The following is a 20496-nucleotide window of genomic DNA, read 5'->3' on the forward strand; positions in this document are numbered from 1 at the left end:
AGAGCTGACAAAAGCAAACTTCGTGGAAATGGACTAGAGATGCAGTGGGAGATTATGTTGTACTTACCATCTGCAAGAGAATTTCAGACTCAGGACTGTCCACCAGAACAGCTGCTCTGCAAGGGAGAAGCCCATACTGTACGGAGGGTGTGCTCAGGGCTACCACTCTAAAAGTAAGGGAACACTCTAGAAGTAAAAATATCCCAACACCAGGGAAAACAGATCCTCTGTGTTAACTCTCTAGGGCACTACTCCCACGACATTGGGACACTTTATTTTTTTAATATATCTTATTAATGTATTCATATTACATCTCAATTGTTATCCCATCCCTTGTATCCTCCCATTCCTCCCTCCCTCCCTTCCTCCCTCCCATTTTTCCCTTCCTTACCCTCCCCTATGACTGTGACTGAGGGGGGCCTCCTCCCCCTGTATATGCTCATAGGGTATCAAGTCTCTTCTTGGTAGCCTGCTGTCCTTCCTCTGAGTGCCACCAGGCCTCCCCATCCACTTCTCATGGCTCACAGGCTCCGAGTTAGCAAATCAGGCCACCAAATGGTTTACAGATGTAAAATCAAGGTGTACGGTGCCATGGTTAGATTTCTTATAGTTTGAGCCTTCCTGCCAGGTGTTGGTTCTCTATGAAATCTCACCTGGTAGCATCTTATTATAATTTAATTATATTTATTATTATCATCATCTGTTTAAATTTTATGCATATAACTGTTTGTCTGCATGTATGTATGTGCACCATGTGCATACTCTGGACCCTCAGAGGACAATAGAGGGCTTCAGATCCATTGGAACTGTAGTTACACATGTTTGTGAGGCTTCTTATGGGTAATGGGAACGGAACCTGGGTCCTCTGCCAGAGCAGCAAGTGCTCTTAAATGCTGAGTGTCCCCCCTCTCCTTCCCTTCCTCCATCCCCCCCAGACCTTCATTACATTGTCTTAACATTTCAGAATAAAACACTGAAATAGGCATTTTTATTCCTAATGTCTTTAACCAGAGAGGTTGGAAAATGGCATCCAGAAGAACCAATTCTATAGTCTTGCCACTTGATTTCATTTACTTTTAATTTTTTTCTTATGGTTTTACTGCTATAGCTTTCATGTATTGTAAAGTTCACTCCTTTAAAACACATAGTTCACTGGCTCTTTCATAAACTTGACAAAGTCGGTTACCCATCACCACAATCCAATTTTAAAACTCGTTCTGTACCTTGAAAGAACCCAGCGGATATCACCTCCTCTTTCTTGGTACGTCTCCTCATCCCTAGGACAACTGTTCTGCTTTATCAATGAGTTTACATATTTGGGGGCATTTCTAATCAATGGAATGATATGTCAGCCTTTGCGCCTGGCTTTATTCACTTAATACAATGGTTTCCAGGACCATAGTATATCAGGAATTAGTACTTCATCTTTTCAATTGCTAAATAATATTCTATTATGTGAACACAGTTTATGTATACATTCCTAAGTCAGAGATATTTGGATTATTCCCACCCTTTACCTATTAGTAATATTGTTATGGACATGCATTTCTGGGTTATCTTGTAGACATGTTTTTATTGCTTTTGAGAAGGTACCTAGAAGCAGAACTGTATCATATGTAACTCCTCATTTAGTATTTTGCAGAATTGGAAACCCATTCTGAGCTGTGATTACTTTAGTTTAGTATCCTACCAGCAGCGCATAAGAATTCTGATTTCTCCATCTCTTCACCAACATCTAGTGATCTTTCATGTTTATTTTTAACCACATTGATAGATATGAATGGATCTGCAATTCTTTACTAACCAATATTGAGCATCCATCTGTTCATGTGTTTTGGGGTCATTGGTGCATCTTTTCTAGAGAGATGTCTATTTAAAGCCTTTGCCTGTATTTAAATTGTAGTGATCTGCCTTTTTGCTATGTTGTATACAGCTTTTACATTATTAAGAACTAAGTGTCTTGTGGGCTATCTGCTGCCTGTGTTTGTAAATAAGGTTGTGTGTTTGCATGCAGCCACACCTCTTTCATCTGTTTCTACCAAAACAGAAAAGCTAGGTAGTGGGACAGAAAACATATGGAGCACAACACAAAACTACCTGGCTCTTTCCAAAAAATCTCGCTAACACTTTAATCAGATGAAAATGTCGCACAGCCTATTTAAAATAAAAGTCACTTCTTCACTCATCTATTTTATCATGTTTTTATGGAAATGAGGCGACATCGGAATATTTATGTGTGTGAATGTTGACCTAAGAGTTTCACGCATCAGAAGTTGCCCATCTGCTACACCTGGTTGGATGTGGTAATACAGAAATCTTATCCAAAAGTCCTAAATTTCCTAAAAGCATAGATTCTCATTGTCAGTCCCACCGGGGACAGCAACTGACTTGAGCGTCATTCTGATTCACAAACCTCGGAACCGTGCACACAGCATGAAGTTTGGAGCAGCACTGGAAACGCCCCCAAACACTTGGGTGGATACAAGCTTATGGGAGTTTTGTTTCCTTCTGTCCTTTTTGCCAACATGACTCATAAAAGACTGAGGGGCTTGTTTTACTACCTTTATCCAAGCAGCTCTTCCAAGGGCCTTGTTGGGATTTTGATGTCTGTGAAGATGACAATACATGGTACTCACGCTAAGAGAAGGAGTCAGGGGAATCAAGGAGGCTGAGCCTAACTCCTTTCCTGCTAAGAGTTGGACAGCTGTGAGGAGAGTCTGGGGCAGAAGCATGGGTGCCTTGACACTTTGTCTGTGGACCCTGTTGCCAATGGAGTGAACACTGGACAGATGTGACTAGAAAGGGATATTATTGATCCCAGCCTTTTGTTCCCAAAGGCTCATTGCCAATTCCTGGAGTCTCTTCTGGGTCAGCAGCCTCAACTGATGTCAAGATCAAAGTCGGCCTGCCATCCATACTTCGAGGTTACAATATGCTATGACATATGGCCCAGCACATGGAAGATGAGAGCGTATCATCTTACCTAATAATCAGAAGAAATTTCGGAGTGGAAGCATAGGATAGGATATGGGCACAAGCCCTCTGCCTTCCTGAACTCAGCTGAACTAGTCAGACCAAAGCCAAAATCCGTTTGCAGTTGTATCGTTTATTTATGATACATAGCACCAGTCCTTTTATGCTGCACATTCCTCTCTCATGCTCTTTCCAATTCATTTTACAACCCACAGCAGTCAGGTTTAATTCACAGAAAAACATTTCCCAGCGATGTCCCTGAATTAGAGGGTCCCACATGGACCCCGAGTGATCCTTTTTTTTTTTCTTGTGGCCTCCCTTGCTCTCAGTCTTCAGTTTTCCTAGGCCGACTCACTCATTTCTCCAGCTTGTAAATGACAGAGAACCCAGAGTTCTCCACCCGTGTCCTCTCCACCACACAAACATTGGTTAATGAACCCCGCTAGGCCTGCCCTTCATTCATTTTCTCCATGCCCCAACCCCCGGCAGCACCCCTAGTTTATTTTAAACCAAACTGTGGTCATAACACAATTTCCTCACAAGATCTCAGGCTATACCTTTAAAGGACAGAGATTTCTTTGTATCAGATGACATATTACCGCACATAAAAAATAAGATTTCCTAATTACCTAACTTCTAGTTGTTTTAAATATCCCATTTTAAATTACTTTAGAAGTTGATTTGAATCAGGATATCAAGTCACTCCTCCTTTGAATTTTATTTATTTATTTATTTATTTACTTATTTATTTATTTACATGTAGGGCAGTGTGTATGCTATAACTACAACATTCATGCAGAGGGCAGAGGGCAACTTCTTTCACCACGTGAGTCCCAGAAATGAGACTCTGGTCCTCAGGCTTAGTGGCAGTCATGGGCCATGTCACTGGTGCCTGAAATCATTTGAATCCCCTTTTCTTCCTGTCCAACTTATCACCATCCTGTCCGTTCTTTTCAAATGATGGGCAGCATCCCCGCACTCTCAGAGCCTACGCGTGGCTCGGCCTGTGACAGTCACAGCAGTCTTTCCTCTGACTCCCCTGTCTTCTCGGAACGCCTTCCCTTTTTGTCTAGGCTCATCAGGAGCCACAGCAACCATGTGACAAGACAAATAATATCACATGTCTCGTTCACTCAAAACTCTATTGACATCCCAATTTCCTTGGAAGCAAAAGCCCAAATCTTTTTTAGCATAGCCCATGCATTAGCAAGAAAAAAAAAAGGATAAAGGGATACAAGGATAATGGGGAAAAGATAAATAGCATGTTTCTTTCATGTGAAAAATCTTGGTCCAGCATACATGCCGGCAAGCATATATACATATGAAACACAAAAGCAGAAGATGGTCCAGGGGAATGAGTATGAATAAACTACAGTGATACACATGCATGTTATAGCAAAACCCATTATTTTGTATGCTAGCCGAAAGTATTAATTGAAAAAAATTGAAAAGTCAAAGCAAACAATGACAAAAAGACGTGTTCAGTCTCAAAAAGCACATAGGTTTTTGGGAAGAGTTGTGTCTTAGGATTTCTAGGTCTGTGATGAAATACCACAACCAGAGCAAGTTGGGGAGGGGAAAGGTTTATTTGGCTTATACTTCCACATTATAATCCATTATTGAAGGAAGCCAGGACAGGAACTCAAGCAGGGCAGGAACCTGAAGCCAGGAGATGCTGCAGAGGCCATGGAGGACTGTTGACTACTGGCTTGCTCAGCCTACTTCCTTATAGAACCCAGGACCACCAGGCAAGGGATGGCACCACCGCAATAGGCTGGGCCCTCCCTTATCAATAACTATCTAAGAAATGCTCCACTGTCTGATCTTATGGTTGGATTTTTCTCAATTGAGCTTCCCTCCTGTCACATGCTATAGCTTAAAACTAGCCAGCACAACTTGTATTTCACTTTCTAGTCTATCATTTACTGGTGGGATAACCTTAGGACATTTGCTTTCTAGGCTTCTGTGTCATGAAACACTAAATACTCATGGTTTGCAAATAGAAAATTAATTAATGTGTGTAGAAGATACCTGGCACCAAACTGGGTGTTTGTCTTGGTTAAGTTTCTAATGTGATAAAACGCCATGACCAACTTGGGAAGGAAAGTCTTCCGTTTCAGCTTACAGTTCCACACATAGTCTGCCATAGAAGGAAGTCAGGGCCGGAACTTGGTAGGAACCTGGAGGCAGGAACTGAAGCAGAGACCAGGGAAGGACTCTGTTTCCTGGCTTCTTCTGCCAATGGCTTTCTCTTATAACACTCAAGACTACCTTCCCAAAAGTGACACCACCCACAGTGAGCTGGGCACCCCCCCCACACACACACACATTAGTCATCCCTTAGAAAATGCCTCCAGGCCAATCCTAATTGGGGCATTTTCTCAATTAAGGGTTCCTCTTCTCAAATGACTAGCTTGTGTCACGCTGACATGAAACTAGTCAGCACCATGCTCCATGAATGTTGTTGGTGATGCTATAATTGTCTTTATCTGAGTGATTAGTACAATGATGTCATAGTCTAGATAGCGTGGCTGACTGCACAATGAACAGAGGGTACTGGGTGATTTGTTTGTTATTCACGCTAACTGCATGCTTCTGCAGTTGGGTTTATCAGGCACATAAGTGTGTGTGTGTGTGTGTGTGTGACTTTTGGAAAAGTTCTTTTCTTTTTCATGCTTCTAGCTCCTGTCTGTAAAATAAAGGCACTGAACTATATCAAAGTACCAAATAACTTTAATCCCTTATGTCAACTGTAGTTGATCTGCATCTGGGAAACAGATTTAAAAAGATTCTGAGGCCTGGTCCAGAATCAGCTGATAAGTTTCCTGTGAGCTCTTAGCTATGCCTATGATGGACAAGGAAGCCGATGGCAACTGTTCTGGAATATTCCAGGCCTAAACATACTATTCTTCAAGGCCTTTCCTGGCTTCTTTGATTTGTTTTCTGGGTCTTCCCAGTGGGCCTGCAAGGCTATAGGTGACAGCCTATCCATCAGGAGAATTCTGAACATTCAGAGTCTTTGGAATAGAAATAAATGCAGATACTCCTGTGAAGACTTAGAAGGCAGTGAGCTATAAAGTCATCTCTGAGAGAGACAAAGGTTTCGTTGAGACCTGCAATTTGAGCATTAAAAAATGAAAAATTTCCATTAAGAGGGAAAACAGGAAGACCCCCTGAATTTCTGCAGTTAGTCCAGCTTGGGGATGCTTGTAGGTTGGAAGGTCTTGTCTTGTCAGTTTCTGACAGTGGCATTTAGTGCATCTACTGAGGGATTTTTACCTACACTGGACACAGTGATTTCCTGAACTGCACAGGGAGTCACAGGTTTCAAATGACTGTTGTATAACTACGAACATGGGGTGCAGAGAGAATACTCTGGAAACCAATGTAGCCACTTCTTTCAATATTTAGAGTGTGAGACAAAGTACTCTCTCTTCAGTGGTTCTTCAGCAATGGGTTTAATTTCCAGGAGCCTTCAACAGGAAGCCTGGCTGCGGCTCTTTTATTTTATTTTATTTTATTTTATTTTATTTTATTTTATTTTATTCTGCTCTCTATTTTTGTAAAGCAAAATGAGATAACTTCCCAATCCACTGGCGGTTTATCATTGTAAGCACAAGATTCTTTCACAGGGCTTGAGGTACCTACCACCTTACCTATGCAAGCTTTTCTGATTTGACAGCAGATCTTGGTCCTCATCGTTGCCCGTTTTTTCATGCCCTTGTCCTGTGTGCCTCACTGCAGAAAGCTGCAGCAGCTGTGAACGGGGATCCTCGCCAGAGCCCCCCCCCAAAAAAGCACCTGCTTGTCACCACAATGTTACACCACCTTTAATGAAAGCATGACATTTCAGATGACTTTCTCTGAAACAATCAACAGCAGTAAACATGAATTTTGGCCTTAACATCTCCTCTAGTCTGGTGCTGTGATGCAAGGACATTCTTACAGGGGAGTCCATGAACAGGATGGCAGTAATAAGCAGCTGAAAATAATCTGCGGGGCGTTTTTAAATTGCCCCTTGTGAGCTGCAGTGCTTGCGAAAGATAATTTGTGGTTCTTGCAGAGTACCCTGAAAAGTGGGTCTTTCATCTGCTGTGGATTTTGCAATTAAAATATTTCATTTCTCATATTAACAAATGATATCTCTGCATTTGTTCATCTAAACAACTTGATTTGTATTTTTCTGTTCTAAGAAGCTGTTGACATTTCAGAGTAAGTAATTATTTTCATTGCTAACTGCTGTGTGTGGTGACTGCAGGCGAATGACAGAAATCTGAGTGTGTATATGCACCCTTTAAATCCCTTCACTTAAAGACCACTGTTAAGCTAAAGGCCTTCTGCACGAGTTATCATCTCTACATTGGCAACTAATAGGGTCGAGGTTGTGACACAGAGTTTGGGCCACATTCATGGCTTGTGCAGTGTACCGAAAACTCATTTGTAATCTCTGAGGGGAGAGGCCAAGGCTGGCCATTGTCAGGGCACAGAACTTAACTCACAATCTTAAATCACTTGTTAGAGGAACCATGTGCTGTTGGCCTTGGGGGTTCTTAGCGTATGTAACAGCTGCTCAAGTATCCATGAGGCGAGTGTCAGAATTCTACGTGGAATGTTCATGAACACTGGTGTGCCACGCCTGCTAACACTGCGAGCTCGAAAACATTTGGTCAAACTGAGAGGAAGAATAAAGGAACCTTCTCAGTTTCCTCTCGTGTTACATTCTTGGCTAAAAAACAAGATCACAGATATGACAATGGAAAGAAATGCTTTTTTTTTCCAAGCTGGAAAGTAGTTGCTCCCTCCCTAGAGTAGAAACTCAGTCACAAGGTTGAACTAAAGCCACCTTAGCTCAAGAGAGGAGGTGTCATGGCAAGTGACAGCCCATGCTGTCACGGGCTGTCCCTGGAAACTCTTTTCATTTTATTCTTTCTCACACTATAATTATTTTTAATTTCACACACTGATGGGTTTCACTGTGACTTTCCATATGGATACATATACATATATATGTGTATATGTATGTATGTATGTATGTATGTATGTATGTGTGTTATTTTTTAACTTATAATTTTATGTATCCAGTTTTATTTTGATATTTGGAAAAATGTTAGCTATTCACATTTAAGCTTCTCCCAAGAAAATTGTCTAGCTAAATTGACACTCCAAAAAGACAATCTACCCTTAGCCTACTTGTGTACAAGGTTTACCTTGCCTGCAGCATGTCTACGTCTGTCCGCCCCAACATGTGCGTGTTCCATTTGTATTCCAGTTTAGGAGTAGACTAGTGACTGGGGATCCAAAGCAATTTTTACATGGCCTTGAGGGGTGAAGCGGAGCCAGTACCCTGAATGGCAAATGTGCTTTATCCTTTGAACCAGCTCCAATTGATTAGTTCTGGTTGCCTATAGTGCTGTCTTAAGAAACCATCTGTGGTGTATTTGAGGCTCAGCTGGGAAGAGTGCTGGGATTGATTAGCAATGTCTGTCATGGGCTCTAGAGGAACAGCTTGCCCCATATTTGTCATTTTCTGACTTTAACCTGTCTTTAACTCCTCTGTGCTCTCTTCCTGTGCAAAATAGTTACAGTCTTTAAAAGTTCCTATAGTATAAACACAAAGAGTAGGTATAGGTATATTCCACTTTAAGAAACCCTAGCATAGAAATGCAAATTTGAAGAAAAAAAATGCATCAATCTGGAGCCAATTATTCCCATTACAGAAAAGATTCCATGAAAGGTTCCTTTAAATAGTGAGCTCCCCTGCTGCATTAAAATGATGATTCAATTTACAAAAATTCACTTTGCGTGCAACTCTCCCGGACCAAGTCTGTGGACTTTGCAAGCCATACCTGAACTTTTTAAAGCCATGCTTCAGCACTAGCCAGGCTGGCTGCCCCCAAGTGTGCCTCAAGTCCCCCTAGTCACTGCCCCCACTCCCCCTCAGACTGCCTTCTTACTTCCGACCCTCGAGTGCGGAGCGTGCAATCTGGGTGGTGATCAGCAGCTACTGGCTCCCGCCCGACACGGCTGCACTTCGTTAGCGAGCAAGCTGATTGCTCCGAAGCTGTTTATGTGTGGGTGTGGCTGGACAAATCCATGCCCTCTGTGCACCGTGAGGGCAGATGCAGAGACTCAACCGCCCTTCAGTCTGCTCTAAATTCAACTCTGCTGTGAACGTTCTAGGGTAAAAGTTCCAGGTGGTCGGTGGGTATGGCCTTCTGATGATAGCTGGCTGCCCTGGATTCTACTTCGCGGTCCTTTCTGTGTCCCCTCATGTCAAGACCGTGGCCGGGCTCCAGGCCTGAGTCCCATTATCCAGTCATGGAACCTTTGTCTTCTCCTGCAGCTCAGAAAGCCCCCAAATGGTTTTCTGATTATATTTAGAAAATTAAATATAATCCAACTCTTGTGGCCAGCTATGAAATTCCCAACCAATAGACATTTCCATTAAATATGTAACATACACAGCATCTAAAAGTCCCACCAATCTAGCATGAACTCGAATTATAGAGGCATCCAGGACTGCTCGGGGAAGCACTCCAGCCTATTCCTAGGCCCGCAACCGGTGGCCCCCGCAACTCCTAAGAACGCCTGTTGGCACCCATGAAGGGATTCATGTTGTTCTCCAGAAGCAGCATAGTCCAGAGAAAGGTACTTAACAGTCATGGCCTCTCCCTTCTTTGTGTTCCCCCACAAACACTCATCGTCATAATTTCCCAGTTGCAAGATATGAGGATCTCTGTTTTATCTATGGCATTTAAAAGCTACAACATAAATTTCTTCCCATTGGGTACTTTTTTTTTTATTGACACATGCTTATTTCTGTGTTGTTTTGGAAGACAAAACATGGAGCCGGAGCAGCAAACACATCAGGCCCACTCAGACATTTGTTCTGGCCCTCAGTGATCAAGAGGGCTAGACATGACACGAAGGCCCTCAGGCTGATGAACTGTCCATTGGCTCTTTGCTTCCCATCTTCTCAGACTCACTGCTTGGTGCCAAGGGTCTCCCTTGGTACTGGGCTGTGATAGCTGCGTAGGTACATCCGTAGATAGCAGCCGCCAGCATCATGAGACATACAAGCCCACATACCACCCCAGTGATGACCACAGTGGCCACAGCATGGCGCAGGTTGGTTGGCTTTGGTTTCGGTTTAGTCTCACACTCCAGTGGATCTTGAGGTCCTGAGTTATTCTCAGGAAATTTCTGGGCCTCTTGAGGGGCAGGACCAGGCTGCTGAACTAGTGAGGGCACCGGATCTGGGGAAGGCAGAGGACAAGGCTGGTATAGCTCGTGGGGAATCGAGAGGAGATTCCTTCCCTTCCAGGGTTCCGGCAGCCTGCAGATGGCACCATCTGTTACTCCCCCTTTGAGAAACAAAGCAGAGAGCGGTAACAGAGCTTTGATATGACAGCATTCCGAAGTCCTCAGCCCACCGCAGACTAAATAGACAATTACTCATGGTTAAGAATTTATTAGAAACCAAGTTACCTTAATATTATATAGCAGCTGCGGGGACCACTGCCGGGCACATGCCGATGGCGAATGTGAGGTCCCAACATCCTAGCGCAGTGTGGTGGTCTTCAGCGGTCCTCTCGCCCACTTCCCACCCCACAAGAAAACTTTCCTGCCGAATTCTCACTGGGAATCAAAGGAAGGAAACCAAGTATCTATTGTTGTGATTTTTATGCGAATGACAAAGACCCTCTGTCTCTAGCAGCACTCATTAGCTGAGGTCAATAGAAAGGCAGAATGGCATTTTCTGAGGTTTGTGTATCTGGGCATTGGGCAATCCCATGTGTCGTTCTCTGTATTTAAGTAACTCATCTTCTTGGGCCTCATGGCACTTACTGCTTTGAGTGCCAAATGTTCCAAGGGGTTCTTAAGTGTGGGTTTGGGTCTCTGTGAGGTAACTGATTCCCTGGAGTGTCGGCGGTAGTCACGTGTCCTGCCCTGGAGTGCTAGATTCTGCCTCTTCATCCTGTCCTGTGGAATCACTGGTGGTTCCACTATTTGACTTCTTAGAGTTTTCTGCCATCAGGACATCCCAGTTGTGTCTAACTTAAGAGTTCCAAGTCTTCACCCCTCCCCCTCCCACTCTCATAAGGCATTCTTCTTTCAATCCATATAGGCCATGAGTGGGCAAGTCAACACCCAAGCCCAGGTCCCCACTACACTCCATTCTCTGTTTCTTTCTCTCTGGTTGGTCTTGGGACCAGGGCAGTGGCAGAAAAGTCTGCGTGGCTGGCAGGACCCAGAGGACCTATGGCTTGTTTCTCTCAGGCTGCCCTAAAAACCTCACTAGTGGAGGAGGGCATGCTCCCTTAGCAAATTCAGATTGCAGATTTTCAGTATACATTGTAAGGAAAAATTTTAAATTAATGTCAGAAAAGCACATATGGTGGTTGTCGCTTCAGTGTGTTATCGTCATGTGCCACTTCATAGTAATCTAGGGCTAGGTAGATGTTTGCCCTTCTTTCCTATCTAATAATCTTAAGACAAGTCATAAGAACCCTAAAAATAGAAAGAGACACTTCACAATACAGGAACTGTCACATGACCCAGGAACACCAGGGTTGGTGACAGTGACTAAATTCAACATATTCTCTTTTTGCTGCTATTGGTTTAAACCAAATGACACACAACCAGACTGTCCTGGGCCCCTCCTTACTTCTTCAACAATCCCTTCAGGTTGAGTTCTGGCTTTAAGGCAGAAAGATCAAAGAGTTTCCTGAGCCCCTGGTGTTCATGAGGCTGGAGGGCCCAGGTGGCTGCTCCAGCTGAGCCAAGGGCCCCACCCAGCTGGGTTGAGATGAGGGGGTCTGCCTCTGTGGGATCTTAACTCCCTTTGCACCTGGCTATGGTGTCCCTATAGGGCCTGCATGTCAAGGCAGAAGGCTAGAGAGACAGAAAAACACGGGGAGCAAAGCCATTTAATCCAACCAAAGCACAGCGATGCCTCCACAAGGAGAGCCCAGGCTGCTATGCCAGGCCTCTTTACTGGCTGATGTTCACCCAGCTACAGTGAATTGTGTATTTGCTCCAGGTCCATTCTTGTTCTAGATCTACTTTCCACTCTAGACTGGTGCTAAAAATCCCCTGCCTTTAGACTCAGAGCAAAGGACAGGCCTAAAGCGAATGCCGAGACATGGCAATCAGGCAGGGCCTCTGGCTGGCATTGTCTCCGTTGCCTCCCGTGCAGGAAGCTCTAACTCCCAAACCTCCACTGTTTTGGAAGAAGGTGGATTTGAATCATAGGTCTTTATATAACTTGGCTGCGCAATTCTAGAAACTTCCTTACTCACTCTGAGCCTCTGCTTGCATTCCTGGAAAGTGGGAGAGCAATAACAAGGAAATCTGCTTCTCAAGATTGTTCTGAGGACTCAGATTGAGAGATCGTGTCCGGTGTCCAGTGTGGCACTGCCATACCTTGCTCAGACAACCTGTTTCACAGTTAGCCATGCCCATGAAAGGATGAGTTCTCATGAGTAAAGGATACTCCTTAACTATCCCTTGTGCACTGTTGGGTCAAGGAGAGACGATTCTGCATTAACCAAAACAAATTGTTTCCCCTTAGGCCTTCTGTATAGGACATTTTCCAATTCTTTGGGGTTTCATTTTGAAGCCATATGACTGAATTTTACCAGGTGGAAGCAAGAAAGTTACTTCCAGGGACACAAAATCCCCAAGATGCTCCTCCGTGTGCTGTGTTGGTTGGTGACCGTAGACGTCATTTGGTGAAGTTAATGTCAATGCAGTCCAGAGGAGGCCTATGTCCCCAAATGGTCACATGGAACGCAGACCTCATTTCTAGTTCCCTCGGACTCTGGCAAGAGTAAGCAACAGACTTCAGCACAGATGACTGAGGTCGGGTGGTCTGTAACTCTAAGCCTCCTGTGTCAGCTAATACCTTCAGTGTCTACAGTTGCTTATGAAGGTTCAGGCTTGCATCTGCTCCCTCCGCTTAGTTTTAGGAAGTGTCCACATACGCAAACTGTCTCCCATGTGTTGCATCTAGTTAGTATTCCTTTTCTTTCTTTGTTCTGGGACACCAGATCATGGTACCCTGAACTGATTTTACCTTCCTCTGAAAAAGGCCACTATCTGTGCTTGAGAAGCATTGTCGTAAAGGAAGGCTAAACTGCACTGCTGGATCAAGGGACCAAACTGAGCCTTAGTGCTGTCAGCTTCTACGTGGTGGCACTAAATGCTAGACAAAGGCATTCATTGGCCCAAGCCTGTGGCTGAGTAGGAGGACACCATCCTTGCCTGCATTATTTTGAATGTTGCATATTGTTTTTACATTGGGAAATGTTCTTTGATGAAAACCCTTTCTAGGATGGTCCAATTTATGCCTATGGTTTGGTCCAGAAAGCAGTGGTTCTAGCCACCTCCCCTCCAGACATGCTTGGTTTTGTTTTTGAGCTATCAGAAGGATGCTACTGAGTTATACAGCTGCCTTTGTGGGCTAAGGTCAATGTCGGCCCCTTGGGGGCTAGACTATTGAGCAATCGACTATTGAGACTATTGAGAAGCTTCCAAACTCGATGTGGCAAGTTTGAGCTCCTACTGCCAATGCTTCCAGAGGCTGTTTTTTTCCCCTAACTCATCTGCACCTCTCAGGTCTTCCTAAGCAATGGGTCTAGCATACAGTCACCAGTAATACCTCCCACCTGTGAAATGTGCCAGGTATTTCAAAGCGTGCCCCTTCCCGAATCTTCCCCCATTTCCCCATCTGCTAAAAGCATCACCATTATGTGGTTACCAAGCAGAATGAAACACACAAAAAAAAATCTCCCATAATTTCTCTCTCCTTCTCCCAGCCCATCACCTTTTCCAACCCATCAGCCATTTCTGCCACCTCACTGTTCCAAATGTCAATCACTTGTTACAGATGGCCTCTGTCATCTCTTCTCTGCTCCCCTGTGATCACTTCCCCCTTCATCCCTCCGGCTGTTCCTCAGCAGCCTTCGCTCTGCCCTCTCCGACTCAGCAGAGTGGCATTTTACACAGTGGCCAGATCATACTGTTCCCCAGACAAGAATTCCTCAGAACTTCCCACCTCCCTCAGAATACAATCCAGACAGGGCACCTGCTCTGCACATGTTTAGGGACCGGGCGGGCACCCAAGATGTGCTGTGCATTATCCCCACCCACTGGCTCCCTCCCTCCTCGGTCTTCCACTAAGCCAAGCTACTTCTTCACCAAGCCCTTAATGCCTGCTGAACCCCCCCCCCCCCACACACACACAGTTATCTTCTGTTCCTTCTTTTTCTGGTTCTGGTTCTTACACATGTCAGTTTCTCGGGAGGGTTTTCTTTCCCATCCTAGCTAAGCTGGGGCACGTTCTCCTCCAGCTTCACGCTTGCCCTGCCCCACGGTCGTAGCACTGCTGTCTGAACCCAAACCTTTACTTAATCATCTTATATAATATCTATTTTAACCCTTCTAATGGAACCTCCATAATGAGAAGTGTTTCCTGTTCACTGCCTTTTCCGCTGGGTCTAGACAGGTGCCTTGTACGTCACGGGCATCCGAGTAGAGGAATGAGTGGATGGTGTTCAGAGAAACAATGTGCATTTCAGGAAAGAACATAAAACCAGGACCCTACAGTCGTGCTCTCTGCTCTCATTTGTTTTCCTCCTGTGCTACCTCCGGCCAGTCACTGAACTTCTCTGGGCTTCTGTTTCCCACTGAACCCTTGACAGAGGTTGTCAAGCTTTTCTTCCAAGATTCAGAAAGCAAAGGCTGTAAGGTACACTATATGGTCTTTGTCACAACTGCTCCACCTTGATGTATAGTGTAAAATAGCCACTCAGTGCATAATGAAATGGTATAGCTATGTTCAAATAAAGCTTTATCTGTAAACAGGGGGGAAAATCAGGTAGAATTTGGCCCTTAGTCTATAGTTTATTAACCCCTGAGTGATTTCCAGAGTTTACTTTCTCTAATATTCTGGGCTCTTTTGCTTAGATTTGGGCCTCTGATTTAAAAACATAGTAACTTTAGAAAGGGGGGCTTCTGGACCCAATTTCAGTATGTGATAAGATTTATAGCCATCATTGGGTAGAATCTAAATGAGAGGGAAGCTGTCCTAAAGAGTGAGAGCCACGCCCCCAAACAGCTCACATTTGGGAATCAAAGCAGAGGATGTTTTGGTACATGATTCCCAGCTAGAAAAGTCCATGTTGCCTGCACGCACACTATCGTGATGATAAATACCCGAATGAAAACTTCCTCCAAACCCCAGCAGACACTCCTTCGCAACATCCTGAAGTTGACATGGCATCCGTGGGAAGACGAGCCTACGGTTGCCCCTTGTACTCGCCTCCTCCCCTTTGAGATGCTGAGGGGGGAAGAGAGGCCAGTGACACACAGAAAGGCACTACAAAGACACACTACTGACCTTCAAAGGTAAACCTCTCCAGCCAGAGTTTCAGACCCAGCAAGTGGCAGTCACATTTCCAGGGGTTGTCCCTGAGGAGTACCAGCCTCACTTTGGGCATGGCCTCTAGAAGTGCGCGATCCAGCTGCAGAAGGTGGTTCCGCTGCACGGCAAACACGGTCAGGTTCTCCCAAGGCTTGCCCAGGGATGTGGGGAGGAGACGGAGGTTGTTGGATGACAGATCCAGCTCCCGGAGCCCAGGCAGGGAATGGAAGAAGCTGCTTTCGAAGGACAGCAGGGAATTTTGGGTTAGGTTTAAAACCTGCAAGTGTCGAAGTCCATAGAAAGCCTCTGAAGCCAGATTTGCAAGAGAGTTGTTAGATAAATTTAAGGTGGTGAGCAGTGACACGGAGCTAAACGCAAGAGCAGGAAGCCAGTGTATCTGGTTATCTTGTAAGAGCAGCGTTAGTGTCCATGGGGGTAGATCCGGAGGGACCTTTGACAGCCCCTGGCTACTGCAGTCCACAGAGTTTGAAGATGGGTGGCACAAACACTTCTTGGGGCAGCTGCCTAGACATGGGAGCAGGATACTCACACTGGAAAACAATAGCAGAGCACCTAAAACAAAGAGAAGAGGGTGGGAGGGAGGCCAGGGTATGAGAAAAGGTCACCTTCAGCCAGGGAATTCACAGGTGGTGTGGTCCTGTGCCAGTAACGCCTTCCACCCGCTGAGAAAGAAAGTCCTGTTCCTCACCTTCACAGGACGGGACTGAATATAGCCAGGCAAGTCACTGTAGCAAGCTCTGAGCTAGCCACTGTCAGCAGCCTTGGAGAAGGGACTTCTGCAGTGAGGCAGTCATCAGACTGCATAAGGTTGCTATCACACGAAATGGTCAGGGGAAAGTCATTCTGGGACACATGTCCTTAGGAGGTCAGAGCCAAATATGTGGGCTGTGACAGGTAGTAATGGAACAGAGGATCTTGTGGCCATATTCCTGAGAGGAATGTTCCAGAAGAGCACAGGCTAACTGGGCTCTGTATGGTGCTAGAAATGTTCTGTGTCTGCCCTCCAACATGGATGTCACCAGTCACCTGTAGTCACTGAGTTCCCAAAATGTGGCCGCTGCAACCAAACAGCTGATCTAATTTTGCCTTGGTCTTAATTCATTTACACGTAAATGATCAGATGTGGCTCCAGCTGACTGGATTGGCTAGGGAATGCCCTACAAACGGCTGGCTGAGTTTGCAGCTACAACCCCATCTGTGATGATTGTCATGTTCCTTCTTTTACATGATGGTTTTAAAAATTGCCAAAAAGCATTGGAAATAATATAGTGAGCACCTTTATTCCTGAACCATGTGCCAGCCACTCATAGGCCATGAGACTTCCACCATCTTCTTGCTTTTCACTGAGAAGGGTAGTGCTTTAGCGGGGCCAGCAACCTTCTTATGATCAGCTCTGCTCTTCTTCACAAAAGAGCCTTCACAGACCTGCCTGGTGGAAGTCATCAGACATGTTCAAAGTAATAGTTATGTGCAGGGATTACAGGTATGTGCTGCCATACTCAGAATGTTTGATGCTGGGGATCCCATTCGGAGCTTTTGCACATGCGAGGCAAGCACTATTAACCAAGCCTCGGCTCCTGCCGCCTTAATGGTATTAAAGAAATGACATCAGAGCCAAGATGTTCATAGCATCTCCATCCTGAGTTGAAATAGGGTACAGAGTATTATCAGAATACTCTTTTGAGCTCTTTGTAGTTATCGAAGGATTCTCCCCTGAAGCTGAGGACTAACCCTGGAGTCTTGTGCTTGTTCATCGAGTGTTCTACCAGGGAGCTAACTCCACACACTGTAAAGGTGCTGTCGGGCACTCAGTTCCCTTCACATAACTCAAGACCCAACATTTGCAGAGTCTAGAGTATTGGGAGCTTGTCTTTGGCGTAGGTTGGAAGGAGACTTCTAGGTCTTCCTTCCATTTATTCCCATAACTGCTAGAGATCATCACCGAGAAACAAAGGTTGTTATACCAGGCTTTGTAAAATACAGTTGATAATAAGGACGATATCCAATGACCAGAAGGCATGCGTTGTGGGCAGGAGTCACTTCGATTGCTTTCTAGATATGAATTCACTCTAATAACTTTGTCAATGTGGTTGTTTGTCTTCAACATTTTAAATGGAAAAGAGGAGAGGCATAGAGAGGCTAAGTCATCCCCAAGGTCACAGAAACAGTAAACAATTAAAAAAAAATGACTTGAACCCAGACTGTCTATAGAAGCTGTAAGAATTCTTACCTGCCACACTCTTCTGCCAAGTATATGAGAAAGACACAGTGAAGCATTGGGGAGGGATTTTCACAGTGCTATGCTGTTTGTTTGTTTGTTTGTTTGTTTGTTTGTTTAATCCATGTAAATATAATCATAAGTTTATCCTGTTCTACAATCTGTTCTGTTCACTCAAAACTGCATATGCACATGGGTACTTAGAACACATCTTCATTTCTTTTTAACAAATATGGCGTATTCCATGTGTAACCATGTCAAGCTCAGTACCCACCCATTCCTCACTTAGGAGCATTTGAGCTGCCAGGGTTCCCTTCTCATTTCATCACAAACAATGCTGCAAAAGGTCCCTTGCCCAACACTCTGCAGCTGGATAGGAATGTGCGTGAGGGCTCCCCAGAATCCAGAGTGGGTCCTGTTGTAAGGCTCAGGGAACTGTTATTCTCTTCAAAGGCTTCATGATCGTTCTTCAAAGTTACAAGTTTCCCTCCCTTTTTTTTTTCTCTCTCTCTTGGGATTTGAATTTCTAAGTATGACAAACATCTGTCAAGGGCACTTTGTTGAACTGTAGAGGCATTGCCAGGACCACGGGATGCTAGTGAAAACTGAGAATGCTTGTCAACAGGAAGGCTTTCAAGAGACGGTTATTTATTTGTCGTCCCGGCTTGTGCCTCACCTAGGGGAAACACACAGCACGACTGTAAATAGTCTAGACCTTGATCTCCCTTCTTTGGACTCTGCTCCTGGCTACTGGTGCCCAGGCTCATAGGAGGCGAATGAGGAGCTTTCCAATGTAATGCCGCTTGCTTTGCTTTAGTTCAAGAGACAGAACATCGCAGTCCCCTCTTCCTCCTCCAAGCAGAAGGCTACAGCCCCTGCTTTTCTTTCTAGAATTGTTCAGATATCTAAATAACTTCTTTGACAGCTCAAATGTCTTTCCACTAGAGTTTACCAGACACCATCATGGTGGCCTGAGCCACACATAATTAATTAGTTGCAGGGAATCAGTTCTTAAACATCAGGGTATGTTATCGACACAGTCCACGTATCTGTTAATAAAAGGTGTATCTTCCTGAAATGGAGGCCAGTTTATTCTTCATTTCATTGCCTCCCACTTCCCCGAAGGAAATAATAGATGAACTCCAACTCAGGGCACCATGTTGTCTATGAAATGGCCCGTGACAAACCCACTGCATGTCCACACCACAGCCACACACGTTAGTCTCCAGCCCCTTTCCCCCCATGCTCAGCATGATGATACATCCATCTTCCTACTGATATATATATATATATACATATATTTTACATCTGTCCAGTGTTTTAAGAAAGACGGGTTGAAAATTGATTTCTCACAGACACTTCTTGGAAGGGATCCCCTCCTCTCAGTGGGGGACTACTGGGGTAGGGGCAATGGAATTCATTCCTGCTCACCTTTCATGGCTCAGTCTCTCCAGTGGGACCCCTCATCCAACATGTATCCCGCCGTGTGTGCTTACAGATCAACACACGCAGGCCACGGCAAACTTGGAGCCCGGTTTCCCATTCACTTTTCCTGAACCCAGCCCGGGCTTTTCTCCACTGCAGAAAACAGTTGATGCCTTCAGGAGGTCACTTATTTAAGCAGTCTGCCCTCTTGTCTCCGTCTGCTGTGGTCCTTTTCCATAAGAGGATCTTTTGATTGCGTCTTTTTTTTTTCCCTCAAAGTGGCAGTCTCCCTGGGATCTTCCCTGCCTCTCCCATTCAGACAGCAAGCCACATAAAGAATGTTGGTCAGACCTTGGTGAACAGCTGTAGCATTCAAACATGACCTCAATGGCCTGGCCTTTTTGATTATTTAATCTGCTTGAAGTCCAGGGCACCAAAATAAAACAGCCTTCTTAATCCGGTTGTGGCTTCTGCATTCTCTTGACTTATCAACCGTGCTGTGTCAACCCTCACTGGGAGGGGGAGGGGGGAGGGGCAGGGCGGGTGCATGATATGAATTTCCAACCTGGGGTCTCGCACCAGAGTCAGCAGAGTGTGTAATATGAGGACAAATTGGCCTGCTGGAGGCTGACACCGTTTCCGCAGTGCCCTTCTTTGGCTCTCGGGGGTGCATTCAACCCACATCCTTGGAGATTAGCTGTGTTGACAGGTCTCCATGCCCTGAAATCCACAGCCATGGTTTCCTTCAGTCGACATTACAATCCCTCCTCCCCGGTGCCACAAATATAGCCCAGCTACGTGTTTGCTTGTCCCACCCCTACCCAGCCCCCAGTTTGAAATGACCTTTTGGCCAGCGTGAAATACTTCATCTTTCCTACATCACCTAATGCCGAGGTTCAGGTCCTTTTCTCATTTCTCTTCACGTGTAAAACAATAGAGTTGGCTCTTTAAGTACTAGACAGCAACCAAGTTGATTGTTCACCAATAGCCAAGGCTGTAAACTTCCCTAATGGGGATTGGAACCAGCTCTTTGGATGTAAAATTGCCCTAACATTGGCTGAAGTAAGTGGGCATCCAGTGGCTGAAGTGGGCTTCCAGTGCCTGAAGAAATCCCCGCCCGCTCCCCTTTTTAAATTACTCTGGAATGTTCTACAGGCCTCCTTCTGACTGGTCAGGTGACAAAGTCACATTTTATTAATGTTGCGTAGAGGAACCTCTGGCCCCAGAAATACAGTTGAGCAGTTGAGCGTGGACTCTGGAGTGAGACAGGTCTGGGTTAAGCTTGCCCATCCAAAGCCTTGTCTCACATGGGGCTAATGCTACTCGGTGCTTTACAAGATTGTGTGCCCAGAGTGTCTTCATGAAGGCCACCCAAAGGTTGCAATGACCCATGGGAATGCTCCCAGGACGTTGGAGCTGCTCTCACTGGAAG

The 20496-nt window shown here is 45.1% G+C and overlaps 2 protein-coding genes across 3 annotated transcripts in view; one reads left to right on the plus strand and one right to left on the minus strand.

Annotated features, from left to right (window-relative positions):
• The window catches only part of CACNA2D3 (calcium voltage-gated channel auxiliary subunit alpha2delta 3), a 798196-nt gene that overhangs the window by 661046 nt on the left and 116654 nt on the right, over positions 1–20496 (plus strand). The window lies entirely within an intron of this gene.
• LRTM1 (leucine rich repeats and transmembrane domains 1) lies at positions 8940–19448 on the minus strand. Of its 2 annotated transcripts, none has more exons than XM_084794477.1 (3): positions 19071–19448; positions 15377–15973; positions 8940–10229 (listed from the first exon to the last, which is right to left on the minus strand). In XM_084794477.1, the coding sequence occupies exons 1-3, from the start codon at positions 19075–19077 to the stop codon at positions 9907–9909; spliced, it is 927 nt and encodes a 308-aa protein (XP_084650603.1). In that variant the 5' UTR covers positions 19078–19448; the 3' UTR covers positions 8940–9906. The 2 variants fall into 2 exon arrangements, with proteins under 2 accessions (XP_084650603.1, XP_084650602.1); XM_084794476.1 differs by having other exon boundaries at positions 8940–10337.

The sequence above is a fragment of the Acomys minous genome (genome assembly GCF_964271855.1).
Source record: "Acomys minous genome assembly, chromosome: 9".
Lineage (NCBI taxonomy): Eukaryota > Metazoa > Chordata > Mammalia > Rodentia > Muridae > Acomys > Acomys minous.